The sequence below is a fragment of the Drosophila hydei genome, unplaced genomic scaffold (assembly GCF_003285905.1).
Source record: "Drosophila hydei strain 15085-1641.00,03,60 unplaced genomic scaffold, DhydRS2 tig00008114-arrow-pilon, whole genome shotgun sequence".
Lineage (NCBI taxonomy): Eukaryota > Metazoa > Arthropoda > Insecta > Diptera > Drosophilidae > Drosophila > Drosophila hydei.
The window spans coordinates 7334148-7360298 of NW_022045827.1; the positions used below are offsets into that span (position 1 = coordinate 7334148).

Consider the following 26151-nt stretch of genomic DNA (forward strand, 5'->3'; position numbering starts at 1 on the left):
CTCTAATTTAGTTGTTCTACAGTTCATTCATCTACTTATCAGCATTTTAGTTTTCTGGCTATCTTCAACTTTCTTTGGGGCACACACAGCGGCAACACCTTGTAACACTTTAATTACCGCTAATTTAGCAGACGGCGACAACAAAGATGCTGTCAGCAGAGTCGAGCAGAGTCGAAGATGGATATGAAAAGCATTGCCCGTGGCTTAACTTGATCTTGATCCATGTCCGATTCCGAGTCAATTAGCTCGTTGAGCATCTTCTAATGTTTCGTTGTGTGTGTTTTTTTTTTTGGCTAAGCTTTTGGAATTTTGGAATTCGAAATGGAATTTTTTGTTGGAGCCGGTGTGAAAATGAACATTTAAAACCGGGTCAAGCGAGTTTCGCGTTGACTGCGCGCGCCCTTTGAACTTGCCGCCCCATTGGGGCAATATTTGTGTGAAATGTGTGAAAAGTATGTTTTAGTTGGGGCTGGCAAATCGAACGCTGCTTCTATCAGCTTCTGACAACCGCGTCGCATGGCGCAGCGAATCATTGATTGTGTGCTGCCTGCTTAACTGACCAACCTCCAACCTTTATATGTATGCATATGGCGACTATAAAAGCGTGGGGCCAGCCATTCACCTGTGTCTAACTGCATCTATCGAACGACGTCGACGGCGCCGTCAAGTCGCCGCGCTCGCTGGCGCCTCGATTAGGCGCGCAGCATTTGTTAGCCAACTGTCACAGAGTCCAATGGGCCAACTGTGGCAGCTGTGGCAACTGTGCCAACAGGCAACAGGCAGCATAATAATTTTTGGCGCTCGATTCTGTCAACACACAAACTCGCCATTACGTTTTTCGCCAGGCGCTCAGCAAATCTCAGCAGCTGCCCAGCGAAAGTTGAGACGCAAGCCACCCACAGCAGTCACCTGCTTAGGCTAAATGTCTGAAGGTCATGGCACATGCGCTGTTCTCTGGCAGCCCCTGTTCAAATTGTTGTCGTAGGTTCTCTTCTGGCTACTGTTCCTCTCCTACTCTCTCACTCTCTCTCTCTCTCTCCTTCTCTTTGGTGTCTGTCTCTCTGTCCGCATCAGCTGTTGATTGCTTTCGTTCAGTTTCCGCCAAGGCATCGACTTTAATGCAGCTCTTCCGCTTATAACACGAGAAAAGGTATTATGAAGCAAGCAAGAGTATGCACGACTTCTAAATACCCAGATTCAGTGGAGAAATGCATTCTATTTGTGCGCACTATATGATATATGATTATATTAGTATATTTACTCTTGCCTCTATCAATACCAGGCACACTTTACTTGCTCTCAATACTTACAGGGCATCAATAATACAATGAAAAGAAAGAAAAATTTAAAATTCTAACAAATTGTGTCCATTAGACAAAGTTTCACCCAACAAGATAACAAAAACAAAACAATAGCAGAAGAAAGCAGGTTACTTTTGGCCTTCTTTGGTACAAAAAAAATAGAAGAAATCCCTTACTCATTATTTTGGACTTGAGAAGCCTTAAAGCCAGAAAAATTATAGCCGTCAACAGATCTGTAAATTGAGCAAAGCAACAAGAAATGAAACGGAAAATTACACACATCGACTCTACGAACGGACGGCGACTGTGACTGGGGTCTAGATAGATCGCTGGGTCTAATGGGTGATGATATTTTATTTTCGTGTCTATGACTTTCTTGTTTTCACTGAAAATAAACTAAAGAAGCACATTGCATTGCCAGCTGCTCGCTCCACTGCTTTAATGTTTAAATAATTACACCAAAAAATTACAACAACGAAAATTATAACGAAACTATGACCCAAAACAGTAGCCACAAATTGAAGTTAGTTTATGTTTTGTTTGTTTAGCTTACAACTACGCCTGAAGCATTTCGGCTAATTTAGATGGCAGCCAAGTTCGATCAGCCCAAAGACTAGGGTTAACAAATGGGCTTAAACATACCTTGAAAACTCCATTCAATTGACGTTTAATGAGCTTCTATTATTTTATGTTTTTAGACAGGAAAGCGTTTAGTTATTGTTGTTGTGTTGGGGTAGTTAGTAGAAGAGTAATTTCATTAATTAAATGCGATCTAAGAGGAAGTCTATTACTAAAGTGAATGGGGAGAATTCTTTGACATTTTTGTGGGTTTTATATGAATTTACTCAAATATCTATGTATACATTCCCTATGTCTTACATTCCATTCTATTCTATAGCCCTTATTAAAAATGTTTCTAGCTTATCAGCAAATACGCTTCACAAATTTCCATGCAATTAGTATTTTTTTATATATTATAAATGCATATATGTCTAAGCCCCTTTCCGTATTGGCAGCGATTTCACAACCTTCGCTGCCTGTTGCAACTGTTGTAATCCAAACGCTTACATATTCCAGGAATTTGTATTCGGACACATGTAAGCCGAAGATATATATGAGCCACAGATCAGATTAGTTGGCCAGGTGATCAAAGTCAGGTCATTTGGCAGCACAATAAAGCCCACATAATGTGCATCTATTATGAACAAGTTGTAATAATTTATGTTTTTGTCGTGACTTGTCGCATTGGAACTCAGCTGAAGCATTTGCCACGTGATTTTCCATGGACCCAACAAAACAAATTGTCTTTTTGTTGCTCTACTTTGGAAACGGCCAAAAAAATGTGTTTAATATAATAATTTTGTGTGCTTTTTTGTGGCCATAATGACATAAGCGCAACGCATGACAAGCACTGAACCTGAACCAAATTTGACGTTCCACATGCTCCACTTATGTGGAAAAGACCGCAAGCAGCAGACACAGCGCTGGTCTGTATATATATTTAAACGTATATATATATATATATAGTTGTGTCAATTTATTTGTGGCGTCGCCAAACTTGTCCACCTGTGCAGTCTGTGCCAAGCAATCCAAACTGCATTTTGAAACTCTTTTTTTATATATATAAATTTATTTCTTTTTGCTTTGGCAACAAACAAAATGCATGTGGAAAATGTTTGTGTTATGTGATTTTGAAAGTGCGTCTAGCACATAAATCATAAGATAATCCAAATATTGTTTTCAACGGTATTTTATATGAGCTCCATTATTCGATGACACTTGTTGTCGGTCGGTCCGTGTGCGTGTGTTGAGTGTGTGTGTGGGGTCTCCACGAACTGTATTTAAGTGGAAGCAACGCGACCCTGAAAGCACATTTCTTAAGATGCCCCCATTTTTGAGTAGAGCCAAGGCTTTAACACATAATTTGTTTTTCTTTTTGTTTTATACACATATTTTGCTGCAATTAAACACAATCGAAATATTGGCAAGGCCAAGCAGAGAAATGCGCCAATGAATGCCTATCTTATCACTGTGAAAGTCTTTATACTTCGTCAATAAACCTGTGTACTAAGCACAGTTCGATACATCAATAACAACTACGTATATAAATATATTAGTGACATTATGAATTCGCACTTCAGTTGATTAAAGGTATATGACTTTTGTTGTTTTCTATTTTTAATTTCCCAATATTATTGTTTGTATTATCAGCTATAAAGATTTTATAAATTAGGTGAGCTAACCCGATGTCTGCGCAAAGTTATTATTAGAAATTATTTTTAAAATAAGTAAAATTGCGTTAATCGGCTTTGACCAATCTCTATCGGCTCAGCTCGTCGTCCTGAACAAGAATTTATATACTTTATGGGGTCTGCCACGCCTCAATTAGCTAAATACATTTTAACAGAACCTTAATTTCACATTTTCAATGACCTCAAGGTATAAAAACCCAATTGACTCACATATATACGAAGTATATATGTATAACATATATATTCCCGATCAGAATGACAAGTTGTGTGTGTATAGTTAGGTTTGTCTGTTCGCCTTTCCTTCGGCTTCCAACTCCAATTCAAAATAAGTGCAAATTCTCACTCAAAAAGGGCTCAGCAGAGCTCTGCTTGAGTTGCCTTTTGAGTGACTTTGGGGTATAAAAGGGCGCTGCAGAGGCTGTGGCGATCAGTCAAGTGTATGACCTGGACTGGGTCAGCCGCAGTGCAGTGCAGTGCAAGTGGTGAATAAATTTAAGTTTTTTTTTGTTAAATTGTTTAAGTTTAAATAATTGTATTTATTTAATAAATATTGTCTTTGTTTAAATAAATTAATATATACATTTATATATATAGATAATAATATATTTAAGTTTTTGTTGTTTTTGAACATTGTCTAATTGTTTAATAAATATTTACTTGTTTAATTGTTAAAATATAAAATGTTTAGCTATTTTTAATTATTATTAATAAACGATAATTGTTATAATAATAATGAAGTTTGTCAAAATGCTCATTAGCGATAATGATCATTAAGAATAATGAGTATTTATGTACATAATTATTATTGGTAATTATCATTAACGATAATGATCATTAGCAATATGATGTCGCTTTGTTCTCTTTAAAATTGTTAATTACTAAGCTTACTCTTATTATATAAATATCTTTGTGCTGAGTATTTCTCACAGGCAGAGAATTTCTTCGCTTAAGTTTTATTTAAGAGAACATTTTATTTTTGAATATATATGTTAAATATTTACAAACATGTATATCTATTTAGATTTAAAAATTTAATAAAGAATATATATAAATGTATTTTATGTTTTAATATATATGCAATATATTTAAAACAATAACAATAACAAGAAATGTTTGCTAAATAATCTATGTTTAATAAAATAAATAAATATTTTAAAATAGGAAAATGTCTAAAATAAACTAATAGAGTAAAAAAAAAGCCATTAATATTAATACCTATATTTAATGCCCTTTTAGAATTCTTTATATATATAAATTCATACATGCATACATACACATACACACATGCACCATGTATATATCTGTCATATATTTGTCGCACATATTTCACAGAACTGCAGTCCATAAAGCCAAAGTACATCTTCCTGTTCTAATGTTGACTATTCATAAATCATTGCATGTTTCTTCCATCTTTCTTAAGTTTTTCTTGGTTAATTCACTACCAGCCAATGAAAAATATCAAGTAAATTACATGTTTACCTAAAAACAGTTAAGAAAAATTGTTTTTCTATATTTTTAAAATTAATTTTAATTGTTTTGACTTTAATTTTTTTCAAAATAAAAAAGTTTACAAAATTTGTAATTTTATAGCAAAATTTGAATCGACTTGTCTCATGCTCGAAAAATGTAGTTTTCACTTAAATTCATAAATTCCAAAATAGTATTATGGTTTATACAAATGCGTTTATATATACATAGTATATCCCTAGCTTAACTATGACTTGTAGAGGATTTTCATTTTGTTACTCTTATAACTTGGTTTTTTATTACAATCATAGCCATATTTTGTAGTTTCCCAACTAAATCCCACAGTCACACACACAAACACATACATTCACAAAGCGAATTGTGTTGGTTGGCCCATATTTTTTTCGGCATGACCACACGGACAATTCCCTGCTAACCCAAAAGCAGAAAGAAAGAAATACCGAGTCCAATCAACTTGTAATCAATGTGAATAGCATTCCCAACCGCAAGCGCCCAAAAAGCCATTCTTCAGCTCTAGAGCCTAGGCTCAATGGCGGATTGCGTAAGCGAACAAAAGGCGTCTCCTGACCAAAAAAAAAAAATGTTGATTGAAGCTAAACGTTTGAAATGTCACTTTTGCTTTCATCTTTTGTGAAATGCCAAAAATGACATAAATTATTGACGACCAAATTAAATTAGACAAATAGACAAAACCCATTCGTAAATTTGTTGAGTTTTGTGAATTTGTTTAATATGCCAACTATGTAAATTTTGCTAAAGAAATTATAATATATTTCTCTGCTTCTTTCTTCTACACACAAACAGCAGCTGCGCATGCGCACAACAGCTAAAATGTTGAACCTGTTGTTGTTGCTGCTGCTGCTGCTGTTGCTGGTGTTGTTTTTCACTCAAGACGCGCGCGCGTCGCTGTCTTTGAAAAATGTGAAAGATGAAAGCGTAAATGCTGATTAAAGATTGTTTCTGTATATAAATATGCATATACACAGACGCACGCAGATAACTTGTATATTGTGCATATAAATTTATATTGTAATTTCAGCACAAAGTGAAAGAGGCTAGCGCTGTCAGTCAGTCAGTCGTTCAGTTGGTCGTTTAGTCAGTAAGTCAGCCAGCTCTGATAACAGATACTCATAAACAGCACCCGCTGTTGCTGCTGCTGCTGTCTAATTTCACAGTCATCAAGCCAACGAGGCGTTGGCGCTTGTGGAAAGAAAGCGAGAGTCTCGATTACAAACTTTTGCATGACGCCTGCGCAGCTAAACGATTTGCAACTGCAACTGTCACGGCCCCTCCTCCCACCGCTTCCCATCAACAACCAGACGCTAGCCTTGTAATTGTGTCAAAATCATCAAGTCATGCTTAATTATTATATGTTGAAAAACTAGAATAATGTTTGTGATTTGCATTAAGTTGATTTTCTTATTTAATGCATATTAAGCTTTCATAAGAGAGCTATATAAGAGTACCATAGAATGACGCTGTTAAAACTGGCTAGGCAATGTATAAGAGCCATAGAATGACGCTGTTAAAACTGTTGAGCAACTGTATTAGAGCTTAATCTGAAGTGAATCTGTCTATCAAAAATTAGGTTATATGTCTTATTTAACTGTATGTGAAAGGCTCTCATTTAATTGAAACTTCTTTTACTGAGGCCGTTAAAATGCCTAACGAGCAATTCCTTAGCAGCAGACAACACACTTTTTCAATTACCTTAACATACTCAGTCTTAAATAGATTTCTAATCAAATGGCACTTCTCATTGAGTATTATTTTAACAGCTTTAGAGATAACATTAACAGCTGCTGAAAGCAGCTTATCTGCAATAGTATCACTCTTGTTTGGTCACGTCGTCATTTGCTTCCTACTAGAAGTTCGTATTTTAGGTCTGCCTACATTCGTAAATATTTATATATATGTATATATTTTCAATTCAAATTTCAATTTTGTTTACTTACATATTCTGAACATTTGCCAAAATTTGGCTATACATCATATGACTTGAGAAATATAAATCTATAATTTTACTCAGATACTTAAAACAAATTCTGTTTTTATCACAGATTTCTGCAAAACCAATTCTGTTTGTATCACAGATTTCTGTTATATCCATAACAGTCTGTAATGCTGTTGCTAATAGCAAAAACAAATTCTGTTTTTATCACATTTATGATATATCCATAATAGTCTGTAATGCTTTTGGTAATAGCATTGTTATAGATTAACTCTGTTTATATGCCTCCGCTTAACATTGACACTTTAACAGCAAGAGTGTATTAGAATATCGCTGTTCGCTTAACATTGGGCTGGGTTTAACATTAACATTCAAGATGTGCATTAGAGTCCTTCTGCTTACATGTGATTGCTTAAACTAACAGTGTTATAGATTACCTCTGTTAACAAGCCCCAACAATAATAATCAAGCACTTACAGTGTATTAGAATCTGTTTGTTAACATGAATTAGCTTAGTGTTACAGATTAGCTCAGTTCACAGGCATTTTTCCAACACTAATCCATAATCCAGTCATAACAGTTGCTTATTTTCTATTACTTTTATTTATTTTTGCTCTGCTATGTTAACGATTAGGAAAACGACTTATTATATAAAAGTAAACCCGCTTTATGGCAGCAGACAGCACATATCTTCGATTCAATTATTTGCCGCAGCTCTTGTAATTCTATTAAATTTACACAACTGGTCGACTTGTTGGCTGAAATTAGTTTAATGATCATTCGAAATGCTGTGCACGTAATTAAGTTAATTGCCAAACTATCTATCATTTCCTCATGATTAACTGCAGCGAATCATTAAAGATTATTAATTAATTTTTAATTGAAAGCAAACGCCGGCAGGCGGCTAATTGTAAACTGTTGAAGCCAGCGCCTAAAGGTCACTCCCATATGCTTTTTGATTAATAAATCTTTTTATTAGTTAACGCTGTTGTAATAATAAACAAATTACCTTTTATTGTAATAATTACCATTAAAACTGGCCCAAGCAATTGCAAAAGTTAACGCGCAGCTGACTGGGGATAGTTGTAAATTATCAGCGTCTGAAGTATTTACTTGAGAAATAAACAAAAAAGTGCATATATATATGTATATATATATGTGTTTATTGCCTTTTGATGAGCCGACGAGGTTTTGTTTTGTTGTCTTTTAGGCCACAAGGAAAAAAATAAAATAAAATCTGCATAGATTACGCGTATTATTTATCAATTTCTAGACGGCAGCGTGGGTAAAAACTTTGGTCATTAAATAAAATAAACTTTTTGCCGACTTTTCAAACATAGATTTATATATTTATATATATACAGTAAAGAAATGATGTTGACTTGCACATGACTTTCATGACATTAGAAAGTAAATTGCCATGAGGCCACTTGGTCAAACGGCAGCAACTAAAACAAAAACATCAGGCAAACAGCCAACAACGTGCATAAAACTTTATTACGAAAACGAGCAAAAAAAATTATTAAATAAATAAAAAATAAAAAAGAAAGAAGCAAAGCGTCAGATAAGCATGAAAATGTTTTATGCTTTTCTATTGAACTCTACAGCGGGGGCCACAATTGAAAGTCAACAGCAAGAGCTTTAAAAACTAACTATACTTATTATAATAATAATTATTAATTGCTTTGTGGCAGGTGGCCTGTGGCAACTCTCACAATTCGCTTTCTGATGCATTTTCCTTTATGCAATCCCGCTCGCCAAAGACACTTTCTTGCCTTTGTCGAAGGTGGCAGCCTGGTTAGTCTAATCTTATCATAATGTATGCCGATATTTCACCAGTGTACAAAGTCCAAAGCAAATTAGAAATAAGAGCTGCACAGCTTATGAATACCCTACAATTTGGAGTCTTGTTAACAAGCACGATAATACTTTCATCAAAATCTTTATTAACAATTCCCCATTTTAATCAATGTTTACTTTGACGTTTTCTTACTTGAATATTATATATATATATCGAAGCAGTTAATAAATATTGCGGTCGATTTATTGTTAAGTGCGCCACACTTAATCACCAATTAGAAATCCAATGGAAATTGACGCATTTCTGACTCATAGTTGATAAGAACTTTGATAAACAGAAAGCAAGAAATAAATAATATAGCAAAACTTGCAAAAAATTAAAATTGTCTAGGTAATATCAGGAAGTTACAAATTTTATAGATCCAATCTAATAGAGAAAATTATTCATTATTTGCGCATAAAGAAATTGTTACAGAGCAGCGGATATAATTGATAAAATCTCCACATTCCAGAACAACTGCTCTTTAAGCTAAAATGTCTAGGCCAACAATTGTTCTTAAGATTTGTATAACATGTTCGTAACATGCTCGCTTCAAGGCTAATCCATTCGGTCCATGCCAGAATCGAACTCAACTCTTTAGATGCGCTGATCCATCACGAGTAAACTACAATATAATTGCGCGCAATAATTTCGGCAGCTTGTTAAGATTGTTCACACATGTGCCTTTCAAATCGTAACGTCTGAAATTCCTGAAGACAATGCGTCGAGCACATGTTCCCAGGCCGCCAGACCTAAGCGTAACGATCGAGTCATAAATCAGGCATTAATAAATTTCAATCTACGCAAATTTCGACAGTTGAGAATCGGCAAATGGCCAAACATCTTTCATTCATTTGTTGAGCATAAAAGGCAAAAACAAAAAAATAAATACATTTGAAATTCTTTGCTAAATGTCAATTAATTATTAAGTGGAATCAACAAAAAAATGCCAAAAAAAAGAAAATACATTTTATTTTATTTAATTATAAAGTCGCGGCATGTTCCATGCATCCATGGAATTTTTATGTGCCCCAACTCGGGAGTCAGTTGGCGTGGCTGCTGCTGCTGCGGTTGCTCTTCTGACCCAGCCTACCTTCGTATATTGTGTTAACTCATTTCCTGCGAAAGTGATGGACAACAACTGAGAATTATGATATCATGCTGAGCTCATCTTTTGTACCCTCAAAACTGCAAAGCCTGATCCTAAACCAAGCCAGGCATGTGTAAGTTCAAAGTTTTTTACGGAACAAAATATACAAACAAAAAAGGTCTTAGTTCAAACACGGCAAAGTTAAAAGTTGTCAAGGCATAAGATACAACTTTATTTGGGGAGTAAACTAGTTTTTGGCATTAGATAAGGCTTCATAGATGAAACAGTTCTTTTCTTGTTATACAATCGTTCTTTGTATGAGAAATGTCATATGTTTTGTAAGAACTCTATTCTATTATATAAGTTGAGTCAATGGTTAAAGCGAGTTACAGAGTTACTTCTAGTTGAAAGTAGGTTTTGAATATCTCCTAGCTCTAGAAACAGACAGATTTTCTGCTAGTCAAAGCTAGTTAAGACTGCTATATGAAAAGTTGAAAGCTATCTCGTAGTTTTAGATAGTTATAGGGTGTATACTAATTAAAAGATGTCCATTGGATCTTAAATAATCGAACTTTTTGTAAGTTAAGTCAGATATTTATTGCATGTTTGGGGCGTAGCAATTACAAAAAACAATTCACAAATGTCAGTCACGCTTAATAAACTTTAAACGAAATTGCCGAGCCATGGAGTTCGTCCGGTCTGTGGTCAGTCTGAGGTTTGTCTCGCTCTGTAATCAAAAGCCGGCCGGTCACCACCAAAGGCCTCTCCGTCCCTCCTCAAACCCAACCGAACCATACCGTATCGTAGTGAACCCAACCCAACCCAACCCAACCAACCGGAGCACCTTGGACACTCAATCGCTGAGTCAACTAAAATTTGTGCAGGTTTTTCTTTTATATTTTTTGTTCAAAAATTGCATTTAATTGTTAAGCAAAATGCCAAGCACGTTATGGATAGAGTTATAGCCAAGACACTACTATATACATGTGTAAGCATTATTTTTTTTGGATCAGTTACATGTTGATACAATTGAAGCTGGTTCATTGACAACATGGATACCCTAGCTAAGTGGGCGTGGGCTTGATGAAAATGAGATTAAGATATATATAAAAATAATAATTAAATTGTATTAAATGGAAGATACATTTAAATATTAGCTGATATGACAGTAGCTATTCATCAGAATCCAAGTTCAAGAATCTTAACATTTAAGTTATTTATTTAAAGAGCAACTATCCATAATATTTATAGAAGTAATTCTATTCCACATTTCAACAAGGGATTGCGACTTTCTTAACTCTTAAAGGGTATCATCAAGTTGTTAACTTTTCATTGAAAGTTTAGTCATTTGCTTCCGTTGAACTGCTTGCCGTTGGTCATGTCAGGTGGCACACCCCACACCAGCCCACCCGAACTCACCCCATCGCCAATACACCATACACCACACACCTCGCAGCTGTCGGCAGCAGAGGCATGTCCGACTGTTTGCACAACATGTTTATATGATTGCTGAACCCGTTTCAAGTTTTATGTAGTTATTTTTGTTACAATTTCTGTTCGCTTTGGGTTTGGCCAATCAAGTGCGGAAGTGCAGAGCACAGAGAAACAGTGCAGCAGACAGTGAAACGGAGAGAAAGACAGACAGAGAGACGGACGGACTGACGGACAGACAGACGGAATTCGAACAGTTTGCATATTTAAATAATAAAAACAGCAATTGGAAAGGTAAACAATTTTGAGCTTAATCGTTACGACATTTAACGCTTTATTTATTTATTAATTGATCTCCAATGCGCTATAACTGTATCTTTAGTATTGTAGCATGTTAAGGCCTTTATCAACCTGAACTGACTTTTAATAATGCAATTTGGTTTTTTCTTACAGCTTTTGACAACAACAATCATCATACGCCGCTCGTCTCCGCCCATCGAAAGGTGAGTCTCAATGTTGTTTTATTTTTATATTTATTTTTGCCTTTTTACGGCTCGTTAAGAGTTTGAAATCTTTCACGTGTGTGTCACCACCGCCGAAACCACTAAAACCACAGACAGTTGAACTTTCCAAGTGCTTACCGATTAGAGATTAGAATTATGGCTCGTTAAATCTCCGTAAATGAGCTCAGTTCGTTCTATGAATGTAGGCAGTATCCATTTGATATTGTAGCGCCGCTTAAAGTTTTCCGGTTCAAGTTTTAATTAAGTTTTAATGATTATGGTAATATCAGATAGTTCTCCAAATGACTGAATCATGTGTGGCAATAGATTTGCTAAATTAAAGCGTTTGTTTGTCACTTTTCAATAAACTGACAAATCAATCGTAAGAGCTATTTTTAGCATTGAGGTGGGCGCTCATAATTGTCATAAAAATCGTTGTATTTATCTTGGATTGCAAAGAATATTTTCAGGAAATTGCAATGATAAAAATAAAATTGTCAATGGTTTTTTTTTAATTGATAAGAGTTTAATATATATTAATAAACTTTTGTTTAAAGGAAGCTAATATCCATTGATAACACTCATGGAAGCTGTGGGGTAGTCCCAAAGATAAGTCATAGACATCATCTATATACATTTCTCCAGATATAGCAAGGTCTATCTTGCATACAGTAAAATCAATCCTGTCTTACTTGAAAGCACCTCAAATTCCGCCCACAAACAAATAAAGAACCAAGACAAAATTCTCTTTTTCTGCATTATGTTTTATTTTTCCCAACAATCATAAATATGATTGAATATTTGTGCCAGCTACCCACATATTAAGAACCCTTTTCAGATGCTTATTAAAGTTTTTCCTTGCCTTGTTCTAATATCCCCCACACATTCATTTACTTCTTATAATTACAAGAATTTGAAGGTACTCGAAGAATGTGCAGGTTTTTTTTTTGTTCTCACATGTAACAAGACAATGGAATTGCCTTATGCTAAGCAGGGAGAATAGCGAACGACCTCCATTGAGTAGGCTGCATATTTCTCACATGCACACACCCATTACAGCAACAGCGATACTTAATTGAAAACCAGCAACAACAGCAGCAACAGCAACAACAACTACTGAAGCTAAAAGATACATTAAAATGAAGGCGTAGAGAAACTCGCGCTTCCATGTTACGAACTTCGTAGGCAGCAGCTGCGGCTGCGGCTGCTTTGTCTGTTGTAAATGCAGGCGCTGTGTGTTGATGTTGCCGTTGCTGTTGCTGTTGCAGTTGCGAGTAGTTTTAATTACCTACCAATCCAAGCCTGCCCCCAAAAACTACCAACAACAACTACTAACGATCATCATGTGAATTCTCTGCGCCTGCACATTTCCTCTCAGCCTGTCTTTAGGGCTTCCACTGTGGGAAACATTAGCCCAAAATGCATTCTTCGTGCCTCTCCCAAAAAGAAAAATACACTTTCGCACTTCGGTTCGGTTAAGAGATTGGGGAACGGAACGGAATGGAATGGGTCCCGCCGTAGCGTCTGTGTAAATTACCGTAAAATTGGTGGCTTACATCGCCAACAACCATCAACAATGCCAACAACAACTACAACAACAACAGCAACACTTTCACACATTATACCTTGGCAGCTGTTGTCCATTTTGTTTTATGGCCTGCTAAAAATTTGGATTTCTTTTATTTGAAATTTTCTGACGCTTTGTCACGCCATGTGGCAAATCTTTAAAGTGATATGGAAAGCGGTACTAGAACCATTTGGGAATTAGCTAAATTAGCTGGCTATTAAGCTATAGCATAGGTGTAATATAGGGTTAAATATTAATGCTTTTATAACATAAATGACTGAGAGCATAGAAAGAAGTCAGAACAATCTCTGAATAGGTGGTTGTAAATTGTTTTTATAATTATATATATTAATATATATATTTTTCTGTAACTTTTCAGTTTAGTATAAAAAATATATTTTTAGTTTTGAACTGTGATGTAATTAGCGTGAGAGTTTGGCTAAAGAGCTGTGAGATATCCGTATATTATTATATTTGCTCGGTAAGAGGCAGAGCTCTTTTTAACTCTGATTACCCCTATCTTTCGTCGACAATGTATCTATGATCTATAATCTTAAATTGCACATTCGTCAAAAGTCTTTTTCAAAGTTTTGTATGATTCATGGCTATGAAATTTTATCAAATTTTGTGATTGAAAGCTTTGCAGTCAATCAGCTTAGTTTATCAAATCTTTAAAATTTCATTACAATTGCTCACTAAAACAGCAAATTGACGCTTTTTGTTGACTATCCACAGTAATTTGCTTACTTTGCTATTGCAATTATACTATACCCCTTGCTCAAATACTTAAACTTCAAAAATAGTTTTCTCTAATTGCTCAGAGGCAATTTATTATTTGCCCAGCTCTCAATCGAATACGAAAATACACTTTAGGGTCTTACGGACTTTTATGGGTCTTATGCAAACACATTTCAACCCCAAAAACGAACGCCGTAGCAGACAGCCAGAGGGGTTAGAATTATGCCTCGTGTCCAGTACAAGCTAAATTGAAAAATATTTCAGCAATTATCATAAATTTAGTTTATTTTCGTTTTTTGTTTTGGTTGGGGCTGCTTTTTCCCCCACCCAGAATGCGCACTGCAATGCGCAAATTTCCATTTCATATGGTTTGCTTTTGGCTTTTTTTTTTGCGACTTGGGTGCGATTCGTTAAGCGTTTATTTTAGCAACAGCAATTGAAATTGAGTGGAAAAGGCATTCGAGGGTCTGACTTCGCTTAGACCTAGTGGAACTAGTGGGTTTTTGTTATTGTTGTTGCGCCGAGTGCCATCGTGTGCAGTGACATTTTCCGCTAAAGTGCACTTAAACATGTTTGACCTTTGCTTTTGGGCCAAATCGCTGTCAGATACATGACTAAAGTACTCGTTGCTTGGCCCGACTTATGCAATCGACAAAAATGACTTAAATGACAAAATCGACCAAGGCGCAAACTAAATGCGGAACTTGTGGCATCTACATATCATGTGAACATTACGATGCAAAATATTGATGATCGGGCTGTGGTAATAGCAGATAGATAGACAGCCAGTCAGACAGACAGACAGATAGATAGATAGAAAAGAGATATGCACTTATGCATGTTTATAATACTTAGTGGCCCAACAAATTGCTGGCAGTCTACTAACCGCAAAAGTCTTCATCAGGCAAAACCGCTTTAAAAGCTGCCTGCGAGTCGGTCGTCTCCTGGTTTTCCGGATTGGCTCGTGATCAGCTAACTGCCTGACTGCCTGACTGCCTGACTAACTAGCTGACTGACTGTTGCTCTGTCTGTCTGCCTGCCCGGTCTGGCCTGGCAGCTTGCTTTTCAGTTTGATATGTGGAAGCTGTTACCAGGAAGTTACCTTTTGCGGTTGCCAAGCAGCCAAAACAGCAGCAGACGAGAGCTAAGGTCGCCCAAATGTCGCAGCTCTCCATGCCCAAGCCCATGGGTGGGTGTCGCTGAAAGACTGCAGAGAACAGCTTCTTGAGCGCTGAAGAATATTGTGTACCCTAAGTTTTAGAAATTTAAGAGCTTGAGTTTTCCTGATTATAAATAAATGTATGCATTAAGCGGCCACAGGCGCCAACTTGATCAGAAAAAGTGCTTAAGCAGTTGTCAATTTATTGATCTAAATACCAAGCATCAATATGACCAATATAGTATATTAATATTATGGACCATTCACTTCATGATCAAAATCATATTAACCCTCGGCAAGGGCGTAAATAAAACTCTCTGTGCCCCTTCGCCAAGCGCTCTGGATGCGCCTCGTCGCACTCGAGTGCATGCGTAAACCTTCAAAAATGAAGCAGCCGTCGGTGGAAAAAGGGCTTGCCACTGGGTCGTCCAATGCAGTGCCTTAAATGGCATTTGTAGAGCTGGCAGCTTGTGCTATTTGTAGTTCAATTTACAATAAACCAATAAAGCATTGCATTGACTGACACATAGACATTGTGCGGGAAGTTTTGTAATTGGTTTATAGGTTTTTCGTCATGGGTGCGGCTGCCTTTTTGGCTAAACTTGTGACCCGCAGCGGTGACAATTTGACATTTGAGAGGAAACAAAATAGGATTACTTTTCTACACATTTGACAGCTCTCATAAATTGGGCTAGGCATGTGTTGGCGAATTGCCAAAGATTTCCCCAAAAAGGGCAGGGCGAACACAAAATTAAGTAATTAAAATGCTGATAGGGTTATGACCATATCTGCGCGAGTTACTTTTAAATTATTATCTGTCAGATTAATTGATTTTTTAGGCGACCAGGAAATGACCATAAATAGCTTAAGTCCTATTATAGTCGATCGCAACTGCAGATTAAAGTCCATCAGGCTTCAAATATTTTATAACTAAACTGTTCTTTCCCGTCTATTAAGTCCTATTTGTATGCACTTAATTAGCTAGGTATTTTAAAATTATATAATTGCTACTAATTGCCGAGCTCTGCTGCATGTTTATTTATACAATAAAGTCTAATAGACTCGACTCTATTTCAAAGGCTAATTACATGTTAGTTATACTATAATTTACAAACTTTTTTTTATCTCTGTAGCCGTAAGACTTTGATTCTAATCTCAAGTACACATAATCCATATATTTATACTTCCACATTACATTTCGAGTGTCACATGTGCATACAAGTTTCATGTTTGGCTTTTCATATCTGTAGCATAGATAAAACACGAGCATGAAAAGCCATGGCCTAAATTGTCTTTGCCAGCTATCAGTTGACAGTTGAACTGTAGGACAGTGTAGCCTATGCTATAGCTCTAGGTGATGAGTTACATTCGTTGTGATATTTTACAAACTAAGTGAGTTCTTATAAAAGGGGAGAGAGAGGTGAGGGAAGAGGTGGGAGAAGAGAGGTGAGAGAAGAGAGATGAGAGATGAGAGATGAGAGATGAAAGATGAAAGACGAGAGACGAGAGATGAGAGATGAAAGATGAGAGATGAAAGATGAAAGATGAGAGATGAGAGATGAGAGATGAGAGATGAGAGATGAGAGATGAGAGATGAGAGATGAGAGATGAGAGATGAGTGATGAGAGATGAGAGATGAGAGATGAGAGATGAGAGATGAGAGATGAGAGATGAGAGATGAGAGATGAGAGATGAGAGATGAGAGATGAGAGATGAGAGATGAGAGATGAGAGATGAGAGATGAGAGATGAGAGATGAGAGATGAGAGATGAGAGATGAGAGATGAGAGATGAGAGATGAGAGATGAGAGATGAGAGATGAGAGATGAGAGATGAGAGATGAGAGATGATGAGTGATGAGAGATGAGTGATGAGAGACGAGAGACGAGAGACGAGAGACGAGAGATGAAAGATGAAAGATGAAAGATGAAAGATGAAAGATGAAAGATGAGAGACGAGAGACGAGAGACGAGAGACGAGAGACGAGAGAAGAGAGACGAGAGACGAGAGATGAGAGATGAGAGACGAGAGACGAGAGACGAGAGACGAGAGACGAGAGACGAGAGACGAGAGACGAGAGACGAGAGATGAGAGATGAGAGATGAGAGATGAGAGATGAGAGATGAGAGATGAGTGATAAAAGAGGAGAGAAGATATGAGAAGAAAGATTAAATAGTTAATTCAACTTCTTTATAGCTAATATAGCTAAAGTATTTCCGATTCGTATCATCTTCACATTCGACAACCAATCGAAATTCATCTCTTTCATATAGTCGATATGTGTCTATACTCTTTAATATCAATTACAGGGTATCCAAATATTTGTTTACTTTACCATGTGTAACAAAAGGCGCCCAGTTGGCATCAAATTGTCTCAATAATAATATTATTTCTTTGCTGCTCAATTAAGCTTTGCAATTATTGACCAGACATCAGACATCTCACATACGTTTTCAAGGTCTTCCGCCTGTGAAACAACAAAGTCTGAGCACAAATATTGGCGCAGCTCAAATAATGCATGGACAATTATTTGCTGTAAATATTATGGGGCCATGAATTGAAATACTAACGATCAGGTGTGATGCTGTAGTGTGTGTGGGTGTGTGAGGTTGTTGTGCTTGGTGACTCAGTGAATGTTGCAATAAGAGCTCGGCTACTCCTTTTCTGGCTTTCTGTCTTTCCCTCTCTCTCCTTCGTCATCTCTCACTTGCATTGTTCTGGCGAAAAAAGTCAAAGCGCTTTTTTTGGAGCGTGAACATCTGGCTAAGTCGTACCTGTTCCATTTACTGGCCCGCCCGTACTTTTATGGGTTCGTCGGTACCTTTGCAGCAGCAACAAATGTTGCAAGTGGTAACGGCTGCTGCCTGTTGCGCCTCAAAACAATGGCTCCACTTGGCCAACAACAACAACAACAATAGCAATAGCAAAGCGACGCGACTCTGACGGCGACTTGGTTGAGTGCTTTCGCCGTTTGTTTTATGCTCCGCCTGGCTTTGGATCTAGCTCTAGGTCTGGCTCAAGCTCTGGCTGCTTGCCTGTGACCACGCTCTGTGATATTGCTACGCATTTATAATAAGCGGAACCTAGCACAGTGGGCGACTTCCTGTCGTACGCAACAGGAAAGCAAAAGGAAAATAAAATCTACTCTAAGCGAGAAAACTTCCTGGTATATAAAAGCGACTTCCAGCTGAATTCTATTAAGTTGAGTGAAAGAGGATATTTGGTGGTTACTTGAGATCTAATTGATCTTAAAAATATATAAATTGTGAGCCTGATTTTGTGTAAGATTAATGGAGGGAAATGGTTGAAGTCTATTCAGGAACAGAAAGGAAAAATTAAAATTTCTGATAAATCTGAATTTATAAAAAAAATTAATTTAAATTTGACTCTACAGAAGTAAGAGAAGGCCTTCTGAACTTAAACTTGTCTTGAACTTGAAAGCATTAGAAATCGGAAATAAAAAATGATTGATTATAACAGCAAATTCTATCTGATTAATTCTATTGGATAAATATAGTTAGATAACTTTGAAAAACGGTATGAAATGTCCTCAGGTTAGGCAACACGCAACGTCCAACATTAGAAATGATAAAATTAATGATAGCTACAACTTTGGCTCTTGGGTGGTCTGTGACGAGTTTACTAAATTCCTAGGAATACGAATACTCGTTTGAGCACATATAAATAAAGCTTATACCACTGTGCGCGTCTGTTGTGTGTGTGTGAGTGGGTAAACTGCAGCTGTTGCTGGCGGCGCATCGGCGACCATTGCGCATTGTTCTATGGAATCAATCAATTGGTTTGGCAGGCACAGCACCAGAACTGCCAAGACTGAAGACTGAAGACGACGACGATGACGATGACGATGACAACGCGCACGACGTCAACATAAAAGTGTCGATCAACTAAACGCTGTCGGCTCTGCCTGACCGCCCCTTGTCTCTCTATAGAATAGCCAGGGAAAGGCATAGGCCTAGGCATGGGCATGGGCATGGCATAGGCATAGAGCTATTACAAACTTGGCTTAGGCATGGCCAGCCAAGAGGCAAGTTCATGGCTCGCTGAAGCGACGACGGCGGCGGCAGCGGCGGCAGCGGCATCGTCTGCAATTGTCTTTCTGGCCGCTTCTTCTTTCTGTCTCTCTGGCAATTGTATTTATGGCTGCATGTAATTGCATGCGTCGTGACGTACGGCCCGACGCCCAGACTCAAGCCCAAAACTTTAACTCCAATTCCAGAAGAGGAATCGCCGTGTGCGGCGTTGGAGAGTCCAATGACCGTACGTTCTACACGATTTTTTTGGGCGCCTAAACAAACACTTTTTCGTAACTATTATTGAATACTTGTCAAATATTTGACAGCTGCTGCTAGCTGTTGACCGTTAGGCAAACACCGAACATTGAATCGAATGCAAAGTTCAAGTGTTGCGCTGCACTTGAAATTAAAATAAAATGCATTTGAATTTCTCTCGCACAATCGACCCGGTCCACGATCCATGGTGGTGGGAACCACTGACTGCACTCACAATGAAGCCATAATTCTTATAGCCATTGCCATTGCCATTGCTATTGCCATGCCATGCCAGAGTCTTGCATGCGAGTCGACGTGATAAAGGACTCATTAAAGCATCACCTGAATGGGCTGGTCTAGCAGCCTCCAATTCGTAGTCCAAGTCAAACTCAGCCACAGCCAAGTTGTCTATGTAAGTACACACATACACACACACACACACACACACAAGTTCACTTGTTCAATTGCTTTGCCACTTTAAGGCCTCACAACACTCAAGAGCGAACCAGTCTTTTAATACACTTTACAGCCTGACGTCTATGTGCTTGAAGATGTAGTTGGTAGTTGCTCTAAGGATCAGGGAAGTAGATATATTATACGAATATATATATATTAGTATAAAAAAGGGGTTCAATTAGTAGCTTAGATGTAGTTTTATGGCAGTCCAAAGACCCGGCCCTACTTCGGCTAATGTTTTGTAGTTGTTTGCTATTTAATTGATCAGGCTTACTAAAACAATAACAAAATAAAGAATGCTCAATTAATCTTTGAATGATGAGCTTGCCATGTCTTATAAAAATTTTTGCAATCAAATCTCAAATTTTTTATGCGATTTCAAATATTTTACGACTCAAGTAAAATTTATGAAAATCTCTAATTTTTCTGAAAATATGAAACATTTCTCTACACACTTTTTTTTCAATACTTGCTTTATATAGTTTATACTCATTTGAATGCATTTGATAACAACCTAGAGTACATGCACTTCCAAGTGCATCTACTACTTTTTTCTCTCCTAGTTTATTTTGGCTTGAAGGCTTTTCTGGCATTGTATATATTCAGCAAAAATAGAAAGAAGACGCAAACGAGTTGCTTGACTGGCGAGTAACAAACAGTTACTTTTCTCTATATACATACTTACATACATAGCTACATATACATATAGTTTTTGGGGCCTGCTGCTGCTGCAGCGAACAGTTGTTGCCTACAGCTGCCGCCCAGTTTTGTTGCCATCATGGGAACTGAGAAGAGTCGTCGGCTGGCAACTGGTTGTCCAGTCACGAGCTGCACTCAGTCAAAGACTTCCCGACTTACCATTCTATTCTATTTCGCGTTGCCAGGCCTGACCCAAACAGACGTCAATTCATAAGCGCAGCTAACACCCCAATGCCTGCGTTTCGCTCCGCCCCCTCGCATCGGCTCGATGTGCACTTGCAATTTAGTTGCATTACGTTTTCGGGCCAGATCGGAGCTGGATCGGGTCCCACTCCCCGTTTTTATTTCTTTTTGAGCCATGTGCGAGTATTTCAATTTGGATGCTCGGGGTCTGGTAATACTACGTACGGTACTTGAGCCAATTACCCAATTAAACGCCAGCGTTTTGTGCTATCTCATTGCCGGCATCGCCTACAGTTTCATAGTAGATGCCCAAATATTGATATCTGTAGAGTTGTTTGGGCCATGGCCCATGGCTATTTCTTTTGATTTGAGTCATGTTCTAGAGGCGTGCACAATTAGCGTTTTGTTCGGTTCCGTTATAGCCTGGCCATGCACAATGCGCCCAGGGATTATGTCTTGAGAGTTGCGTCGCGTCGGTCAAACTATGAAACTTGTTTGCCGATTATTATCGATGGGGGGGATTGGTCTCTTTTTCTGCACAGCCAATGGCCGATCTCACCTCTCTCTGTCTTTCTTTAATGTGTGCTAAGTGTGCTTTTCCAGCTGGCCATGCTTGAACTTTGTTGGGTTTTAACCCGCACAACACACCAATTCGATATGGGTTGGGCAAATGAGTTGCAAATTGTTTAGAAATCTTGGTGTTAATGTTGATCAATTAACTTATTATCGTGCTTTCAGTACGCTAACGCCTTACTATGCAATTCTCATATGGATAGTTCAGCATTTTATAAACGTATAGACTTGATGCTGACATAAAACAATATTTTTCTGCAGCTATATAACTTGACTTTATGGTGATTCGTTTCTTGACCGCTGCTGCTGCTCTTTAAGTTTTCTTGTCTCAGCAGCAGTGGCCACAGCAACGCCACATGGGACCAGTCTAGACCACTAGAGCCGACCAGACCAAGACCAATACTTGGCCGAGCCGAGCCAGTGTTTTGTCTTGTGGTTTTTTGTCGCTATCAGGATTCACATTTTATGCAATTGTTTCCATAGAAAGAATGCCATGTCTAAATACATACAACACACAGACGGCAGCAACTGCAGCAGCAGCAGCAGCCACCGACCAGCAGCCAAGTAGCTCTCAACTTGACTTGGACTCGAACTTGTAGACGGTCGATGCACAGGTCTATGCTGTCTATCTGGCCAGTCGTGATCAATGTTGGCCCATGCAGAGCAGACTAGAGACTAGAGCACAGTTAACTTGTTGTCAATGCTCAACTAACAAATACCTTGTATTAGAAAGTGAACTGCTAGTTTATTACTTTATTTCTTAAAGGATTTTTAGTTAACAGAAATGTTTATAAATTTAATTGATATTCATAATAAAAGCTAAACATGCTGAGTATAGAAACTAGGGTTTCATGAGCTATGCTAACATTTGCTAATCTTTAGTTGCATTTAAGAGTAACTTTAGTTTCTCAATAATATTCATTTGTTTGACGATAGTTACCACCGAAAATGCAAACTTGGCAAACTAGAATGGCAAAATAGATATCAAAATTAAATACCGGAATGCTAAGATAATTATCAGTTGACTTACACTTATATTAGTCCTCATGCAAATAGGGAAAATACCGCCAGCAATAAAATTAATAGGCTTTTGAGTATTCAGTAAGAAGAATAACAGCGTCGATTTATAGCGCCGACTTGCATCAACAGATTTCGAATAAAATATGGCCAAGCTCAGATTGTAGCAATCGTCCTCGATCAGCTCGCAGATGTAGCAGAAGGGAAATGTCTCTATGATCAATACAAAAATAAGCATAACCGATGACAGACCGCTCCAAATTGTTATGAAGAACATAAGATTGATCAGAGAAAGTCCCAGACCTATACCAATTACCAGAAGTTGAGTAAAGAACGTGAGAGAGATGATCGAGCGAAGCATATCGCAATACCTGAAAATAAGTAGCTTCTTAACAATGTTCAAATGTCTCAGTATTGCCCTAACTTACTCCAACATTAGCTTGTGATCCTTGATACATTTAACTAACAGCTCGTAGTTCTGCTCCTCCGTTAGTTTGGGATCGGAGCGCAAGTCTTTAACGCGTTCTGCCAACAATTTTAAGTGAGTTCGTAAAGTTAAGCCGAATATAACCGGATAGAGATCGGTCATTTCATCCGCATAGATGGAGCCTGTACCAATTATGAACTCAAAAGTGGATGCTATCCATAAGTTTTTTGTACTCGTGCGATAGTCGATAATCGGATTATACAATAACCACGGAGGTGAGCCATTCAATGTAGAACCCAAATATGCGAAAATCCCATAGGATGAATACATTACATGAGAGATTAAGAAGACGAGATTGCAGCGCGTAGCGCTACGATGTATTTCGATTTTCTGCTCAATGTTAACATATCTATCATCCAATCTATCTAGCATTTTCATGATCTTCTTGAAGCGCCACATATTCTTAACATTCACTGCCACCTTAAAGGTGAGGCTGATGGCATTGAAAAAGACTTGAACTGAACCTAAAAATTCCTGGGGCGTAAAGTTTTTTAAATTGAGTGAATAGCTGACACCAAATATAACTGGTATATATATCTGTATTGTGAGATGCACCAATACCATCCACATAATGTAGGGCCAGAAATATCGTGTGCCCCTTTTAGGTGGTAGCCAAGCTACGCACTTCATGCCTCGCTCCAAATACTTAAAGGCATGACGACTTCGGAAAAAGTCTCCCTTAGTCTCATCTCGCAAATATTTAAAAATCATGATTTAAAACACTTTTTATTTACTTTCTTGCTGATTCCTTGAGATTGAAAAACGAACTGCAAATTGACACGTACTATCCGAAACCTTTTATATAATTTCCGTGAGTTTGCTTTTGCTTGCAGAGTAGCGCTTCGAGTGCTCTACTCTATAATCATCTTGCAGATGTTTCAGTTCTCAAGAGTAAACAGAAAAAGAAATTGCATTTAATTAAAAAGGGCATTCATTGAATTCGTGCTGCTTATCAATTAAACAATCCATGTCCACGAGGTACTATATCTCTGCTAGTTTTTAAAGATATGAAAAGGTGAGCATATTAATATAAATTTTGAAATCTAGTTGAATACATACATAAAGTCTTGCCTTATTATAGTTTTTTTTTGTTGCTGTCTTGCTATTATGAGACAAACTAAGATCTATTTCATATCTTTGTAATTTTGCATCGACTGAAATCTTTTTTATTTTTTATCTCTAAATGTTTTATATTTCGTATTTTTTTTATTATATATATTTTTTATTATGTATACATTATATATTGCAAAGTGTATACTCCTCTTACAAACGCATATTGGTAACTGGGTATAAAATAAAAAAGTCAAGGTTCTCTTAATTATATACTAATTGCTAGGCAGACGTAACTTTTCACTAAGCTGGTACGATAAAATGTTTGCATAAGACTTGCAGCCATGTGAAAATGCGATGAAAAGCAGAACAGTTGTTAAAACCTTAAGAAATACCTTTTAGCACACAATGAGCATTTGGGTTTCATTAATATTTTTAATATGATTTCTGATTTTTTAAATTGTATAAGTTACAAGAATTTTTTAAAATTTGTTTAAGTAAAGTAGAGTTTGATAACATAGAAATATATATTATCTTTAAATAGAAAAAAAATTTCCCTAAATTCGCATAGAATATAAAGGAAGTTAGTTTAAAGTAATACAAAAAATAATATATAGTAAATATACTATAAAGTTATTCTTGTGAAAATGCATTTCTTGAATACAAAATGAAACTCAAGTCAGTCTGATCTATTCCTATGATATAAATCCAATATATGAAGCTATATCTCGCATCAGCTGACAATAGATTTATTAGGCTAATTTATATTATTTGTATGCAAAGTACAGAGTACAGATAGCCATTCACATTTCTATTATACCCTTTATATAGACAGTACAGGGTATAGCAATGCGACGCCAATGTAAAGCAGCAGCAAAACGTTGAAATGTTGACAAGGCGCTCGGCGACAACGATTAAAATCTCTGGGGAGCCCAAAAGAACGTGAAGAACGAGCTGAGCGCACAACAAAAAAAGTCGCAGACTTGCAGATAGATGTAGGAAAAACACAAAACATGCTCTATTCGCATTGGCACTGCAACTGGCAATATATATATATATCTATCTATATATATATATGTGCTTAGGTGTATATATTTATTTATTTTTGTTGTTGTTTTTGTTTTTGTAAATTACAATGCAATTTTATGCCACACAAAGGTTCGCAGCACTTGGCCATTAAGCACTTTACATTCAATGTGGCAAGATCAAAGTGGGCGCAATTTATGGCCGCAGATACAAAGATACGCAACGGAGCCAGGCTTCGATCTGCAGTCTGCAGTAGAGATGCGTTAGCTAAGCTTAAATATCTATGGATATTTGTATGTGTGTATGTGTGAGCTTAGCTATCTTTTTGGTCGATTATACTTTTATATTAACCATATTTATAAATATATATAACTATATATAAAAATTTAATTAAGCCAAGTGACTGACAAGTGACCAAGCAAGAATGATATTATTTCTGTTTACTATAGTTCGGCACTTGTTTAAGTTAACGATAGCAGACAGCTGTGGAAATATTTAATAAGTTTGGCCATTTGATAATGAATCATATTTATTTATCATACAAATATGTATATGCATATATCAAGCACGCGCTCATCTCTAAATATATATTTCTATATCATCATAAACCACAGCGAATACCGTCCGTTCTAGTAACTTTTTGTGTTTTTTTGGCAATCGATTCAACATATATTTCGATTATTCGTAACTCATGAATCGTAAATCAATATTTTCGTGTTGCCTTAACCAAAGCACGCCGAAGCGTACCATCTCTAGCGATTGCCGCGCTTGAGCCGAGCCGAAGCAGGTTATACAATTTTAGATTTGCGCTTTTCCAGTTTGGCAGCGACGAGACTGCGAGTCTCAGACTCAATGAGTTTGCATGTTTGACCCAAATACGCCATAGGGAGACGGGCCTACAGCGAGGACGCGGGCGCTGGTGGGGGCATAGATAGAGTTGCAAGAAAAATTATGAATTTTAAATGCATGTTGAGAAGTACGTACTAAAGTCGCAACCATAACATGCTCAGGTTCTCAGTTTATCAGCAGGTGAAAGTGAATTGGCGAGTGTG

General features: G+C 37.2%; 1 protein-coding gene across 6 annotated transcripts in view; it reads left to right on the forward strand.

Moving 5' to 3' along the window:
- The window catches only part of LOC111601132 (protein spire), a 51951-nt gene that overhangs the window by 4057 nt on the left and 21743 nt on the right, over positions 1–26151 (forward strand). For all 6 annotated transcript variants that reach the window (XM_023317592.2, XM_023317593.2, XM_023317596.2 and 3 more), the window contains exon 2: positions 11807–11856. In XM_023317592.2, coding sequence (XP_023173360.2) covers positions 11807–11856 — 50 coding nt within the window. The remainder of the gene's footprint in view (positions 1–11806; positions 11857–26151) is intronic.